This window comes from Chrysochloris asiatica, unplaced genomic scaffold, assembly GCF_000296735.1.
Source record: "Chrysochloris asiatica unplaced genomic scaffold, ChrAsi1.0 scaffold00138, whole genome shotgun sequence".
In the NCBI taxonomy this organism is placed as follows: Eukaryota; Metazoa; Chordata; class Mammalia; order Afrosoricida; family Chrysochloridae; genus Chrysochloris; species Chrysochloris asiatica.
In genome coordinates this window covers 2,767,690-2,782,156 of record NW_006408656.1, presented here as the reverse complement: position 1 = coordinate 2,782,156, position 14,467 = coordinate 2,767,690, and the positions used below count along the sequence as shown (strand labels likewise).

General features: G+C 41.4%; 1 protein-coding gene across 2 annotated transcripts in view; it reads right to left on the bottom strand.

The window, feature by feature from the left end:
• Positions 1-834: 834 nt before the first annotated feature.
• AAAS (achalasia, adrenocortical insufficiency, alacrimia) overlaps positions 835-14,467 on the bottom strand; it is a 16,753-nt gene continuing 3,120 nt past the window's right edge. The window contains exons 3-16 of one of the 2 annotated variants that reach the window (XM_006869966.1): positions 12,220-12,275; positions 11,813-11,904; positions 11,572-11,618; positions 11,276-11,374; positions 10,620-10,763; positions 3,028-3,148; positions 2,594-2,718; positions 2,379-2,439; positions 2,135-2,225; positions 1,831-1,924; positions 1,681-1,748; positions 1,490-1,571; positions 1,170-1,254; positions 835-1,060 (exon numbers count right to left, since the gene is read on the bottom strand). In XM_006869966.1, the coding sequence (XP_006870028.1) occupies positions 845-1,060; positions 1,170-1,254; positions 1,490-1,571; positions 1,681-1,748; positions 1,831-1,924; positions 2,135-2,225; positions 2,379-2,439; positions 2,594-2,718; positions 3,028-3,148; positions 10,620-10,763; positions 11,276-11,374; positions 11,572-11,618; positions 11,813-11,904; positions 12,220-12,275 (1,381 nt within the window). In that variant the 3' untranslated portion in view covers positions 835-844. The remainder of the gene's footprint in view (positions 1,061-1,169; positions 1,255-1,489; positions 1,572-1,680; positions 1,749-1,830; positions 1,925-2,134; positions 2,226-2,378; positions 2,440-2,593; positions 2,719-3,027; positions 3,149-10,619; positions 10,764-11,275; positions 11,375-11,571; positions 11,619-11,812; positions 11,905-12,219; positions 12,276-14,467) is intronic. The other variant, XM_006869967.1, reaches the window with a different exon arrangement.

Sequence of the window (14,467 nt, the reverse complement as noted above, 5' to 3'; positions counted from 1 at the left end):
AAAAAAAAAAAAATGGTGAAAAAATTCTATTCTTTTCATCTCATTTTTCTATGAAATTATTGAAGCCTCATATATACATTTTTTGTTAAACGTCGTTGAATCATTTCTGACTTATAGCAACCCTGCATAGGATTTCTGAGGAGCAGCTGGTAGGTTTTAACTGCCAACCTCATGGTTAGTATTCCAGTGCTTATCCTGTAGTGCCACACCAGGACTCCCATATATACCTTTCTACAATAAAAAAAATTCTTTTAAGTTTACAGATAGTCCAAATTCATTTAAAGAGACAGAGCCAGGATCTTAAGTTCATGCTTTTTAAAATTTGTCCCCATTGTAAATCACAAGGTTGGCAGTTCAAGCCTACCGGCTGTTCCATAGGAGAAAGATGAGGATTTCTGCTCCCACAAAGATTTACAACCTCAGAAATCTTTTCAGAAGTGTTTTGACAGCACTTAGACAACAAAACCCTAGTGTGGTGCTGTAGGAGAAGTACTAACCGCAAAATACAAGGTCAGTGGTTCAAACCCACCAGCTGCTCTTCAGAAACCCTATATACAAGGTCACTATAAATCAAAACCAACTCCATGACACTTAACAACAACCTACGCTACTGCTGAGCCCCCTATGTAGCACAAATGATTAACCAAAAGGTGGTTCTCCAACTCCCTGGGAAGAAGTACCTTGGAAGGCAGGCAGGCTCGGTGATGTGCTTCTGTAGTACTACTCTGTACACACAGGGTTGCCATGAGAGGGAATCAACTTTTGATACCTAACAACAATGTACTCACCACAACTCCCTGGGAAGAGAAAAGTCTAGTCACTGAAATACAATGGAAGTTCTTTATTAAAGGTGGGAGTGGGGTTGAGTAGGTGGTGGCCCTGGGAGAGAGTCCCACGGGGCAGAAGTTGAGGAAGTCTCAGTAAAAAGAGGCAGGTCATGAAGAGAGCCTCCACTCCCAAGCGGGGGCTCTTGAGCCAGGCCGAGCACTGGCCTAAAACGTGGAAACAGGGCATTGACAAAGTACAGGGGGATGTGGGTGACTTTGCCTGTGGACCAACACTGCAGAAAGGGGGGAAAGAAAAGCTGCTCAGAGCCTGAGGTTCCAGGCAGGCCACAGCTCTGAGCTGCTCCACCCCACCCAAGTCTCCCAGCAGCCTAGCCTACTTACCACGCTGAGCAGGGCCCCTTTGTTGAAAGAAGGATGAAAAGTGATAAGTTGGGCATGAGCCCCTGGCTCCCCCTGGATAACGCCACTAAAGGAAGATGGAGAACCATAGCAATGTAACGATACACGATAGGATGAATGTAAAGCTAATGTTCATGTAAACGATCACATAATTCACAATAAAACAGTTTAAAAAAAAAAAGAAGAAGATGGAGAAAAGTGAACAGGCAAGTGAAAGCAGAAGAGAGGTACAGGAGGAGGTAGGCATGGGTGGAAGTGTTGGAGAAGCACCCATACCTTCTAGTGGCCTGTATAGCACTTACCAGGGAAGTAGTTCAAACACAGGGCTGTTACGAGTGCAAAAAAGGAGGATGACTGGTTTACCATCCTGTACCTGTGGATTTCCTACAAGAAATGGGTCCAAGGATTAAGGGGAATCCTGGAAGCAGAATCCAGGGCAGGAGCAGTGGAGTGAGCAGTGCCTTTCCTCCCTACCTTTCTCCTCATGGCTTACCTTTCATGAGCACAGCCAGACGCTCCCCGCTAGGGTCCCAGACCATGGAGTGTGCCTCTCCCCCAAGTCTATGGGCCAGAACAGTAGGTTAGTCTGGGAGGGCTCCACGTGGTCCCTCTTACCTTCTTTCCACTGACCCACCCAGCTCACCTCTTCTCTCCATCTGGTGTCTGTAGTACTGTCTCAGACAGATCTGCCACAATTGTTGCTGACTTTGCACCTCCAACACACCCCTTCCCCTCACCTATGAGTGAGGGCAGGGGCTCATTAGGAAAGCATATGAAAAGCTTATTCCACCCCCCTCATCTCCCTTTTGTAGGTGTCGGCACCTCTGACGTCCCCCAAGCTTTTATATTTCTCCTTATCCCCTCCCTAGAGCGGAATTTTGTAGCAGGCTCCTGTCTCCTCTAACTGCTCCAGACAGTCTGCATCCTGAAATGTTGCCCTAACTCACCAAAACTTTCTGGGAATGACAAGGAGTAAATCAGTGGTTCCCCTAATACAGTGAACAGCAGTCGATTTCCATCTGGACTCCAGCAGCCAGTCTGAGGTAACGGAGCAAAAGGCAGGGGATAGAAGACAGAGGGGAATGTAGGAGGGAAAGAAGTAGAGAAGGTAGGGGCTAGGCTTGGGGAGCAGAGGCCCACTGGAATTGGCCACTTGCTCCCCAGCCACTGTGAAACACAATTCCCTCTTACCTGGCAGCGCCCCGACAGTGTGGGCCACCTCTCACAGGTCCACATTTGGGCCTCCCACACTCTGAAACAGAGACAGGCAAGTCACAACTTTGGACCCCTAGGTTCTAAAACCTGAACCTACCTCACTGTCAATTCCAAGACCAGGGCAGGTTCTACCCGCTAGATGCTGCAGGAACCAAATCCCTTTCATGTTTTCTTTCTGTCCTCCCACTCACCGAAACACAGCTGAAGGGGTGGTAGCCAGCACTTTGCTGCCATCTGGGGACCAGAGTAGATTGGTAACCCCACCTCCTCGGAACCAGGGAAGAGGGACACAAGTCTCTGTTGCGACATCCCATACCTAGGAGAGTGAGGCAGAGGAAAGTTAAGCATCCCTATCATCTCTTGTTGAACCAGAAGGGGGAGGAAGCAGGAAAGGGGTGCTAAAACAGGAGGAAACTGGTTTCTATTTACAAATATTGCATGCAGAATTTTAAAAGAGCAGGCTGGACAGTGAAAACTCCTTCACTGGGTACATTTTAGACTAAATGAACAATGATCTCTCTTGTACTTCCCCAGAGGTATTTTCCATCAACAGGTGGAAAACGTTCTTTCCTCAAGACCAAGGAATGGCTGAAATGGCCGTAAGAGACAAAGGGGACCAACTCACGAGAATAGCAGCATCCACAGGTGAAGCAGAGAGCAGCCGATCCCCACTGGGGGCCCATGCCAAGCTGGTGACAGGTGTGTGTCCAGGGTGAGAGAGCACTTGAGCACAACCAGAAGAGGGTCTGCCAGGGAAATGGAGGGTATGGAGTCAGAAGCAGACATAAAGAAAGCCCCATAATCGTACTTCTTTGCCTTCTACTAAAACCTCCCAATCCCTATGGCACCTCTGAGCTCATATCCAGTTTGAGGAAAAAGAGTAAGGATTATGGAAGCTTTTTTGTTTCTTTTTAAGGGAAGGAAGGCCAAAGTCACCACCAGTAGATGTAGACAGAAGTATGAGTGAGCTGCTTGTCTCAGGTAGGGTAAACAAGGATACATTTTCATTCCAATAAGTGGACCTTAGGAAAACAAAGACTCCTGACCAATAAAGCCAGAAAGGGCTGAATTTAGATGTCAAGCCTCATCATAAGCAAGAGCCCTCTCCTCACAGGGCCATCTAGCCTAATGCTTGGGGTCATCTATGAAGTTAATTCAATGTTCCAATGTCTTCTCATTCCAGAGTCATCTGCCACTCCTCAGGACACATCCTATGCTCTAAAACACATCTTTGTCTTTCTGCCTTTCCCTGTGAGATTTAAGTCTTTTTTGCACATCCAGTATTTTCTGCTTTTGTCACTAGGCTGAGAACTACCTGAGAGTACCAGTTGGCTATTTGGCTTTGTATCTCCAAAGCCACACACTTTTCCTGATGAGTTCAATCTACAATTTGAATGAATACCACACTGGTCCACAAGGTCAGCAGTTCAAACCCATCAGCTCATGAGAAACCTATCTTTCTTATACAGGATTCACTATGAGTTGCAATCAACTTGACGGCAGCAGGATATAACCACTTTTAACTCCAATGAGCTCTTATGGCACTGATATACAACTTATTCTTTTCAACTTTACAATAAACTACACTTATCCTTTCAGATCAGTTCACTGAGATCAACCTCATTCTTTTCAGTGGCTTCATTGTATTCCACTGAGTAAATGATGAATACTTCATTCAATCATGCCTCAATAAATGGGCATTTCAGTTATAATTTTTTGTTAATACAAACAGTGCTACAAAAAATATTTTCTGTATCTCTGTAAGCACTCATGCTATGCTACTTATGTATGACAGAGTATTAAAGTGGAATTTGTGGATAAAAAAAGCTTATACCTTTAAAAAAAAAAAATATGCCAACAAAACTATTTCCCAAAAGCTTTGTACAAACTGTGTACACAAGTACATGGTTTCCTAGTTTTCCTAGTGCTGGACAGTATTAAACTTAATTTAAAAAATAATGTCATTCTAAATGAATGAGAAATATTTGTCTATATGTTCTTCTGATACTCTTATTTTATTTCACTTACTTGTTTTCACATTTATTGTTTCATTGGAGTTCATCTGCATATAAAGTATGAAATAGGGACATAACTTTATTATTTTCTGAATGATTTACCAAAGAGTCCTGGTGGCGTAGTGGGCTATGTATTGGGCTGCTAACCACAATGTCAGCAGTTTGAATCCACTAGCTGCTCCATGGGAGAAAGATGAAGTTTCCTATTCCTATAAAGGTTTACAGCCTCAGAAACCCTATACAGGATTACTACAAGATGGAAACAACTAGATTGCATGCAGCAACAGCACCAGCAAATGGATAACCAGTCGTGTCCCAATACCATTAAAAATTTTTTTGGAACTTTTTTACTGTACAGAAAAAACAAATTTATTATAGAATAAATTTCAATGTATTCTTAGGTCTTAAGTCTGTTGCTATTTTGTGCTGCTGAATCCATTCCAACTCATAGCGACCCTATAAGGTAGAGGAGAACTGCCTCAGAGTTCCCAAGTCTGTAGTGTGGTGCTGCAGGACAATGAAGATTGGCGGTTCAAACCCACCAGCCACTCCTTGGAAACCCTAGACAGGGTCACTGTTGGAATCAACTCGATGGCACTTAACAGTCTTTATACAGAGTCACTGACTTTTTAACCACTTAACCATGAGGGCTCCTTTAAGTCTGTTAAGAAATGTTATTCTGTCACACTGATTTGTCTATTCTTGTGCCAATAATTGTCTATTAATGTAGCTTTATAAAATATCTTCATATTGGCAAGTCAGTGAACCTTGATGGCAAATTGGTTAAAGCACTCAGCTGCTAGCCAAAAGGTCGGTGGTTTAAATCCATTATCTCAGCACGAGAAAGATATGGCAGTCTGTTTCCATAGAGATTTACAGCATAGGAAACCCTATGGGACAGTTCTACTCTGTCCTATAGTGTTGCTAGGAGTTGGAATCAACTTAAAGACAATAGGTTTGTGGATTTGGGTTTTTTGTTAGGGCAAGTCTTCCTCCAACTATTCTTTTTCAAAATTTTCTTAGCAGTTCCTCCACATTTATTATTTCATAAAAACTAAATAAAAATCAACAGTACAGGGCCAAAAGAGTAGCATTTGCCCAAAAACAGTTCAAAAGGCAGAAAGGAGCAGGAAAAAAAAAGGATGACTAGAAATGGGGAACCGAGGGAAGAAATGGAAAGAGTACATTTACATTAAGGTGATTACAAGTAATGTCATGAAACAATAAAAAATGGTATATAAACTTTCATCTAAACCACAATAAATAAAAACAAAACAAAAAATACCCCCAAATATTATCTCATAGATTCCAGACTTTTTTGGAGCCATAAAGGATAGATGAATCCCTGATACTATTACCTTGAGATAATCTTGTAACCTTAAACCTGAAATATCCTGAACCCTATCCAGAATCTTCTGAGGTGGGGAATCTCCACTTGAAAGGACAAGCAGACCAGCCTGGAGCGGCTAGAAGAACAGAAGATACTTCTTGAAAGAAAGATCAAAAGGAAAAATCAAAAACAGTAACGGCAGTCCAACTGACTACTACAAGAACAAGCAAGTTGCTCTCCCAGCAGCCATTAAGGCAAGCGGTCGGGTCCCTTCGGGCAAACCCCTTCCAAGAATAAGACTCAGTGGGAATACACGAGCTGACAAGTGGTCTGACTGGTGTCCACATTCGTCACTGATAAGGGGAAGTGAGGGGAAAACAGCAATGAAGTTGTGAGCTAAGTCTGACCACGTCCAATAGTCCAAGACTCCCGTGAACCCGGGTGGAGAGCTGGTTGGCCAGCAGTATGGCAAGACCCGGGGACTTCTGGACCCAGAGACAGTGACATAGCCACAGAGGACTAAAGTGGAGAGTGAAGCGTCCAGCTGATAAGAAGTGAGGGGAGATGAACAAGAACACCCACACTTGCAGATAATACCCACTTGACATGGCTTCAATGGCTGGATGATCAGAACTCGACTAGAAGAGAGAAGAAGGAAAAAAAAAAGAGTAATCTGACACAATTTGATGAACTTGACCTACACCTATGGATGCAGTAGCTCAAAAGAGGGAACAAATCTTTACAGCGAGGATCATTCCTACCTCCTCAGTACACAGGTTAAACAGGGATTGACAACTTAGACACTGGCTACCCAAAATGGGGGGGGCTACAAAGGCAAGAAGTGACTGGCTTAGAAGCTTTCAAGAGGGAACCTAGATCCAGAGGGCATGGGACAAAGTAGAATCTCCACTGAGTAGTATACAATCTGTCTGGACAGGGCTGATGAAAGGAGATGGGGATAAGACTCTTGTGGTACAATAGTGAATAATTGCTATTAGGACTGACTGAGCATTGGAAATGTAAAGGTAGACGTTTTGTAGCAAAAGGAGGGGAGTGGTTGACTTTGCAGTCCAGGAGCGAAGGTCCCTGGGACCATCAAAGGAGAAGAGCGGAGTGTGGGACCCCACCCAGAGAAACAGTGATGCCAGAGATGGAGGCAGAGAGGATGACGTGGAGAGATGGAGCGGCTGGGAACTCTAGACCCAGAGAGGGAGAGAGGTTGTGAGCTGATGACCAAGGAGTAGGCTTGCGGGGTGCACCCTTTGGTTGTTTGATGATGCATGGAGGGGATTATAATCATGGCAATGAAACGATGTATGATAGGATGAATGTAAAGCTAATGTTCTCCCATGTAAACTACCACATAATTCACAATAAGAACTTAGAAATATGAAATATTTCCTGATCGCTTCATAAACTAGGAAAGAATATCTTCCTTGATCATTCTGCTCCTTTAAGAGCTATAGTGGTTACGAATCGGGCTGCAAACTGCAAGGTCAGCATTTCGAAACTACCAGCTGCTCCGCAGAAGATGGGGCTTTCTGCTCCCGTAAAGATTTACAGCCTCGGACACCCTGTTCAGGGTCACTATGGGTCAGAACCGACTCGATGGCACTTAACAACAATATGGGATCAAATGAACAATATCAACTCTGAAAGACTGGATAGAAACAGTGTTTCAAACTCATTCAAATCCATTCACTCCTAGCCAATAAAGAATATACATGCATCTCTTGCATGTGGAATTTTTACCTGAATAGGAAACAGGCAATACTTCACTCAAAGATGGCTGCTGACACACATTCAAATTGGAATGGTCAGTTACCATGTTTGAGTAAAGCACTGTTGCCTATTTCCTGTTCTTGTTAGGTGCCATCAAGTCAGTTCTGACTCACAGTAATCCTATGTACAATGGAACAAAACACTGCCCAGTACTGCATCATCTTCACATTCCTTCCTATGCCTGTTTCCTACTCAGATCAAAATTCCATGCACAAGAAATTTAGTGGCTATGCAATGCAAATCTCTGTCTGCAAAGACTTAACCATTTCTAATCTATTCAAAACCCCGGGTAGGAATCAAAGGGGGTAGTGAGTTTATGTCAATATGGAAGGAACAACTAGGAAAAAGGGTGAGAATGGTCCCACAACTTGAAGAATGTAATCAGTGTCACTGAATGTACATGTAAAAACTGTTGAATTGGTCTATGTTTCGCTGTATATATTTCAACAGTAAAAAGAAAATAAATGATTAAAATAAAAACTAAATATCCTTTTATATAGGTCTCAAAAACAACAAAAGCTAACAAAAACCCAGGAGAATTCTGATTGGAAGTATGCTTAATTTGATATCATCGTGATTCAATATTCCTATTCACTAATACAGCATGTCTATTTATTCAGCTCTTGTTAAATATTCAATAACTTTCTTCAGATGTCTAATAAATCACATTTAGTAGTTTATTCATAGTAATTAAATAGTTATTGTACCTATAACAGACATATTTTTTCTCACTTCAATTTCTCAACTCATTGTCAGTATATAAAAAAATTATTTTTAGATTTCTTATAGTCTCACCTTACTAAATCTATTAGATAAGTTTTTTTAGTTGTCTGTTGAGTCTAATTGTTGTTGAATCTAATTAAGAAATCACATTATGTTCAAAATAATAATTTTCTCTTTCTCAAGATTTTATACTTTGTCTTAATGTACTCACTAGAACCTCAAAAACAATGCTGATTAAAAATGGTGATAATGTTTTTATCTTGACTTTCGTGGGAGAAGATGAGGCTTTCTGCTCCTGCAATAATTAAAAAAAAAAAACCCTATATAGGGTGGCTATGAGTCAGAACCAACTTGATGACACTTAACAACAATATCTTGACTTTATTGCAAATGCCTTTAGTGCTCTGTATTTCATTAATATGTTCGCTACTGATTTCAAGTAAATTCTCTTATGTTTAGGTCACTTCTTTCTATTCCTATTTTACCTTGTTTTCACCTGAAATGTCTTATTTTTGAAGGTCCATTTATTGTAATAAGCATTTTCTTCCTTTAATTTGATATTGTAAAAAGTCATATTAGTAGAATTTCCTAATGATAGTCTTTAATATCTGGAGCGGCTAGTGAATTTAAACTTCTGATCTTATGGTTAGCAGTCAGTGTGTAACACACTACACTACCAGGACTCCTTAGGGAAATACAAGTTTTATAAAACTCAATCAGGATTGTTGTTAATGCTGTCGAGTTGGCTCCAACCCATAGCGACCCCGTGTAGGGTTTCTGAGGAGCAGCTGGTGGGTTACAACTGCCAACCTTGCAGTTCAAACTGACCTTTCAGTCCAGCACATTATCCTGCAGTACTACACCAGGACTACATGGACTCAAATCGACAACAGCAACTCAAAAATTAAATAGAAAACTTAGGGACCAGGGAGTTTATGTTAACGGAGGAACACTTTGAAAAAGGAGGGTCACGGTTATAAAACTTGATGAATGTAATCAATGTTACTGAATTTTGTATGTAGAAAATGCTGACTTGGTGTATATTCTCAACAAAAAGAAATCGTGGTGGATTTTGGAATAGAAAGATGACATTAATGAAAAAGTTGGCAAGATTCAAATAAAGTCTGTAATTTAGTAAGTAGCGTGGCACTGTGGGTTCATGCACCAGACTGCAAAGCCATTTGAACTGCAGGGCTGGCGGTTCAAGCATACCAGTCGCTCCTCGGAAACCCTATACAGGATCACTATGGGACGGAACCAACTCGATGGCACTTAACAACAGTCCTGATGTGGTACTGTAGGATAAGCAATAGACTATAAAGTCAGTGTGAACCAAAAGATTGGCAGTTCAAACTTACCAGCCGCTCCTTGGAAACTCTATACAGGGTCACTATAAGTCAGAACCAACTAGTCAGTTAACAACAACCAAGTATAAATGTCAGTTTCTTAGTGTTGTCAAATGAACATGCTAATATAAGGGGGTTTCAAAAAGTTCATGGAAAAATCCTTTACTGTTGTATTCTATTGTACCATGACTTTCTGAAGCATCCTTCTACACATGAGGAAACTGGTGAGAATACAAAAATTCTTTAGTATCTTTGTAACTTTTCTATAAGTCTAAGTTTTTCCAAAATAAAAAGTTTGTTAAAAGTAAAAAGTAAGTAAATCGGGAGGCTTTCCAAATCTTTCTCTGATTTAAGATAGTTCAAGTAACAGAAACCTTCTATTTTTTGATAATTAGATACAAGACTTATATACAACAATCTCTGCCTGACCTCTTTTTTAGCGGCAGAGCTCATCTTTTTCAATTTCTTCTAGAATTCGAAGTGGTCATTTATATTTTGCTAGAATATCACAGGTTTTCACAGCAGTTGACCTACTAATATTCTTTTACAATTTTTCTATCTTCTTCCACATCTGCAGTGATCTTTTCCATTCGGAAATATTAGACTTCAGTTCTCTTCTTCCTTAAATAGAATGTCTGAAAGGTTTTCTTTTTTATTCTTAATTTGAAAAATCGGTCTCCAGTTCTATATTTACTTAGTTCTCTTACAGATTTTGACCGGTTTCAGCTTATATCCCTGTTCATTCTGCCTAGCTTTTCCTTTGCATCTGTATCCTCTAGAAGAAACAGTCTTTGTATTTCACATACACTTTTCTCACAATCCCAGAAACCCTAATTCTGCTCCTTTTCCTAAATTACAGCAATCTTAGCACCTCCCCATGGTATTAGGTCTGCTTTTCCAACTGCACTGAAAAGTTCTATTAAGGACAAAGAATGTCTCCTTCCACACCTCCTTGCAACCCACCATCCCCAACGTGACCATAACCCTCAGGCCACGGTAAGACACAGGCTGAAGAACTCACCGTGTAGACAAGGAGGTAGGGTCCAGGGTCCAGATGAGAATGCAGCTCTGGCAGGCTACAGCCAGGACAGAGGCACTGAGGGGCTTCCAGGCAAGAGCCGCCACATTTCGCTGCAGCCGGTGCTTCAGGGAGGGAACTATAGTACTACATTGAGAGAGTAGGGGACTGAGCCAAAGCAGGACACCAAGGCTCAGGGGACCCAAGTGCAGTTGGGGAGGGAGTCACAAAGATAAAAGCTGATCAATCCAGGGCCCTGGGGTACTGTGGGACAGGGGCTAGTGTTATCAAGACCTGGAAGCGGGGTGGGATAAAGTGGATAGGGGTAAGTATTGTTAACTAATGGCACATGGCGTGGATTATAATGATACAATGTGTATGAATTTGTTGACCGTGGGAATGCTGATCTGTTCTGTAGCCTTTGCTCATTTCACAATAAAAAGTTAAAAAAAAAAAAAAAAAGTATTGGGTGTGGAAAGTAAATCTACCCAGTTATGAAGTTTCCCAACCCTGTTTCTAGAAGCAGCCATGTGGAACAGGCTCAGGAACAACAACTAGTTATTCCCTGAGGTCAAGGCTAGGGCCAAGGATGGACAGGGGAGGGGAAACTCACCTATGGGGATTTAAGAATCAGAGCTTTCTGGTATGGCCCAACATACCTGTTGGCATTATACACGCGGATTGAATCATCTAGCAGGGCCACAGCAAACTTGTTGGTGTGAGGATGCCATGCAAAGACCCGCAAGCAGCAGCTGTTCCTGGGTGAGCATGAAGAAGCTGGACCTGGACCTGCACCTACCCATACCCCAGCCCCAAAACTTAGATTCCTTTTCACATCACAAGATGGTGAGCAGTCAGGAAAGGGGTTGGGGAAATCTCTGCCTTAACTTCCCCAAAAGAAGCTGTAAGACTTGAGACCTGTATATCACAAAAGTCCCAGAGCTTATATACTCACCAATTTGTGACTTGAGCAAATTCAGCAATCATATCTTCACTCCTAAGCTAGAAGAGGCAGATAGAAGACACACTGGGATAAAGGTAGCTCATCACCTCAACATGCCCACCAAAGAACTGGACTACTCCTACCCTCTAATCTTCCCCTCATTGCTTCTTTCCACCTAACCCTAACCTTAACAGATAAGAAATAAACAAATTGGGGCCGGGGGGCATGAAGCTGGAGACAAAGTTCAACTTACAGATAGATGGGGAAACAGAGATCCATGGAGGGAGGAGGCCCATCGATAAAGTGCCAGTGCCCAGCTGGATGCTGTCTTCACCCACTCAAACACTGTGGGGATGAGGGGGAAGCTGTGATCAAACTAGTCACAGAGCCCTTACTAGGCACCCTCTTAGCCCAGGGATAAGTAGGGACAAGCACTCCCTAAATTTTTCTACCTAGTAAGTGCCCTGGACATCTACTCTGAGTTATGTGAGGCAAATTAAAGTAGAAGGGAGATGATACCAATGTAGACAACTTGGCCAGGACAAACAGTACTAAAAGGGAAGGGGATAGGCTAAGAGGTGTTGGTGTGAGGAAGTTCAGGGAGAATACGGAAGGGAGATACCAGCCACAACACTAGAGAAGGCTGAGGTAAAAAGTTACCTTCTTCCTCTGAGCTTGCAATTTCATTCAGCACCCCAAAAAGACCCACGTCACGCCTAATTAAGAGAGGAAACTAAGTCAGATTCTTCTGATTTCTTCAAACCGCCCCCCATACGTTTCATTCATTCATCCAATATAAATGTATTAAAAACAAGGACACTCAACAGTTTATTTTATGTCAATTATGTTTCAATAACAAAAAACACGGTTAGCATTTCAGTCCTACCCAAAGAAGCAAAAAGTCCATATAGCAAGGGTATCTTATTGTTGTTATGTGCTGTGGAGTCAGTTCCGACTCATAGCGACCCTATATATCTTACAGTGTGTAAATGCTGAAAGGATACCACAGAAGAAGACAGATACAAATTGGGTAGCTTACTGGGAAGCAGTTTTGAATATAAGCTAATGAGTCAGACAAACTGAAAACTCAAACTCTAGCATCTCTGTTTCCAACCAATGTGATCTTGAGAGAGTTACTTAACCTGCCTTAGTTTCAGTTTTTTCATTTGAAAAATGGGGGTATAAATAGTACCTAACTACAGGGCTGGTATGAGGTTTAAATGAGATATAAATTCTTATGACATATTGGTACATAAGTACTCAATAAATGTAAGTTACAATTACAAAAAATAAAATTACTCACATTTAATGGTGTAGCACTGAAGGTTAATGTACTGGACTGCAAAGTCAGTTTGAACCTCAAGGTCAGCGGTTCAAGCTCACCAAGCTGCTCCTCAGAAACCCTATACAGGGTCACTATGAGTCAGAACCAACTCGATGGCACTTAACAACAGCAATTATTTTCCCAAACCAAACTCACTGCCACCAAGTCAATTCCAATTCATAGCAACCCTATGCAGGGTTTTTAAGACAGTAAATCTTTATGGGAGCAGACAGTCTAATCTTTCTCCGACATAGTGGCTGATGGGTTTGAGCTACTGACCTTTAGGTTAGTAGTCCAACATCTAATCCACAGCGCCACCAGGTGTGTGTGTGTGTATATATATATATAGTTTTTTCATTTAATTATCACAGTAATCTTCTGAACTGCTTTTTGCCATTCACACATGAGGCAACTAAATTCGGAGGTCTTGCAAGGCTTTGTGAGCACCTGAAGAAACCAGTTTTTGTCCTAAGAGAGTGAATGGAAAGCCATGGAAAGGTTTTCAGCAGAGGAATAAACTAATCACATTGACATTTTAAAAGCATTAGTGTGATTGCACATTAAGAGGAACAAGAATGAAGAAAAGATCAATTAAGTTACTTCAGGAATCTGAAAAAAACAAAACAAACCCAAAATAAAATGACAATGTCCTCAACCAGTGGAAATGGAGACTGGAGAAATTTAGGAATTTGAGGACAAATTAGACATGGGAAGTAGTGAGGGAAACTATACTAAAAGAAAAAGAATGGCATCAGGATTGGAGGAAGGCTTATTATTAACATCCTGCGATATGCAGATGACATAACTTTGTTGGCTGAAAGCAAAGAGGATTTGAAGCACTTGCTAATGAAACACTACAGTTTTCAGTATGAATTGCAATTCAATGTAAAGAAAATGAAAGTCCTCAAAACTGGACCAATAATAACAACATGATAAAGATTGAAGTTGTCAAAGATTTCATCTTACTTGGGTCCTCAATCAATGCTCATGGAAACAGCAGTCGAGAAATCAAACTATCTATTGCACTGGACAAAGCTGCTGCAATAGATCTTTTCAAATTAGGACTAAAATTCTCCTGACCTAAGCATGGTATTTTCAATTACCTCATATGTATGTGAAAGCTGGACAAGGAGTAAGGAAGACCTGAGAAGAATTGGTCCATCTGAATTATAGCACTGACATAGAATATTGAAAGTACCATGGATTATCAGAAGAACAAACCAACTGTTTAGGAAGAAGTACAGACAGAAGCAAGGATGGGAAGACTTTGTCTCATGTACTTTGGACAGGTTATCAGGAGGAATCAGAATCTGGAAAACAGTAACATGCTTGGTAAAATAGAGGGTCAGTGAAAAAGAGGATGACTCCTGATGAGAAGGATTGACACAGTGGGTGCCACAATAAGCTAAAACACAGCAATGACTGTGAGAATGGCGCAGGACCAAGCATTTCATTAAATGCCTACTGGATGACGTTTAACAACAGTGAAGGAAAGGATCATCAAGGGTAACAATGAAGTCATAATTAGCATTTATAAGGTACCAGGTGCTTCAACTGCATTATCAAATTTAGTCACCATTACAA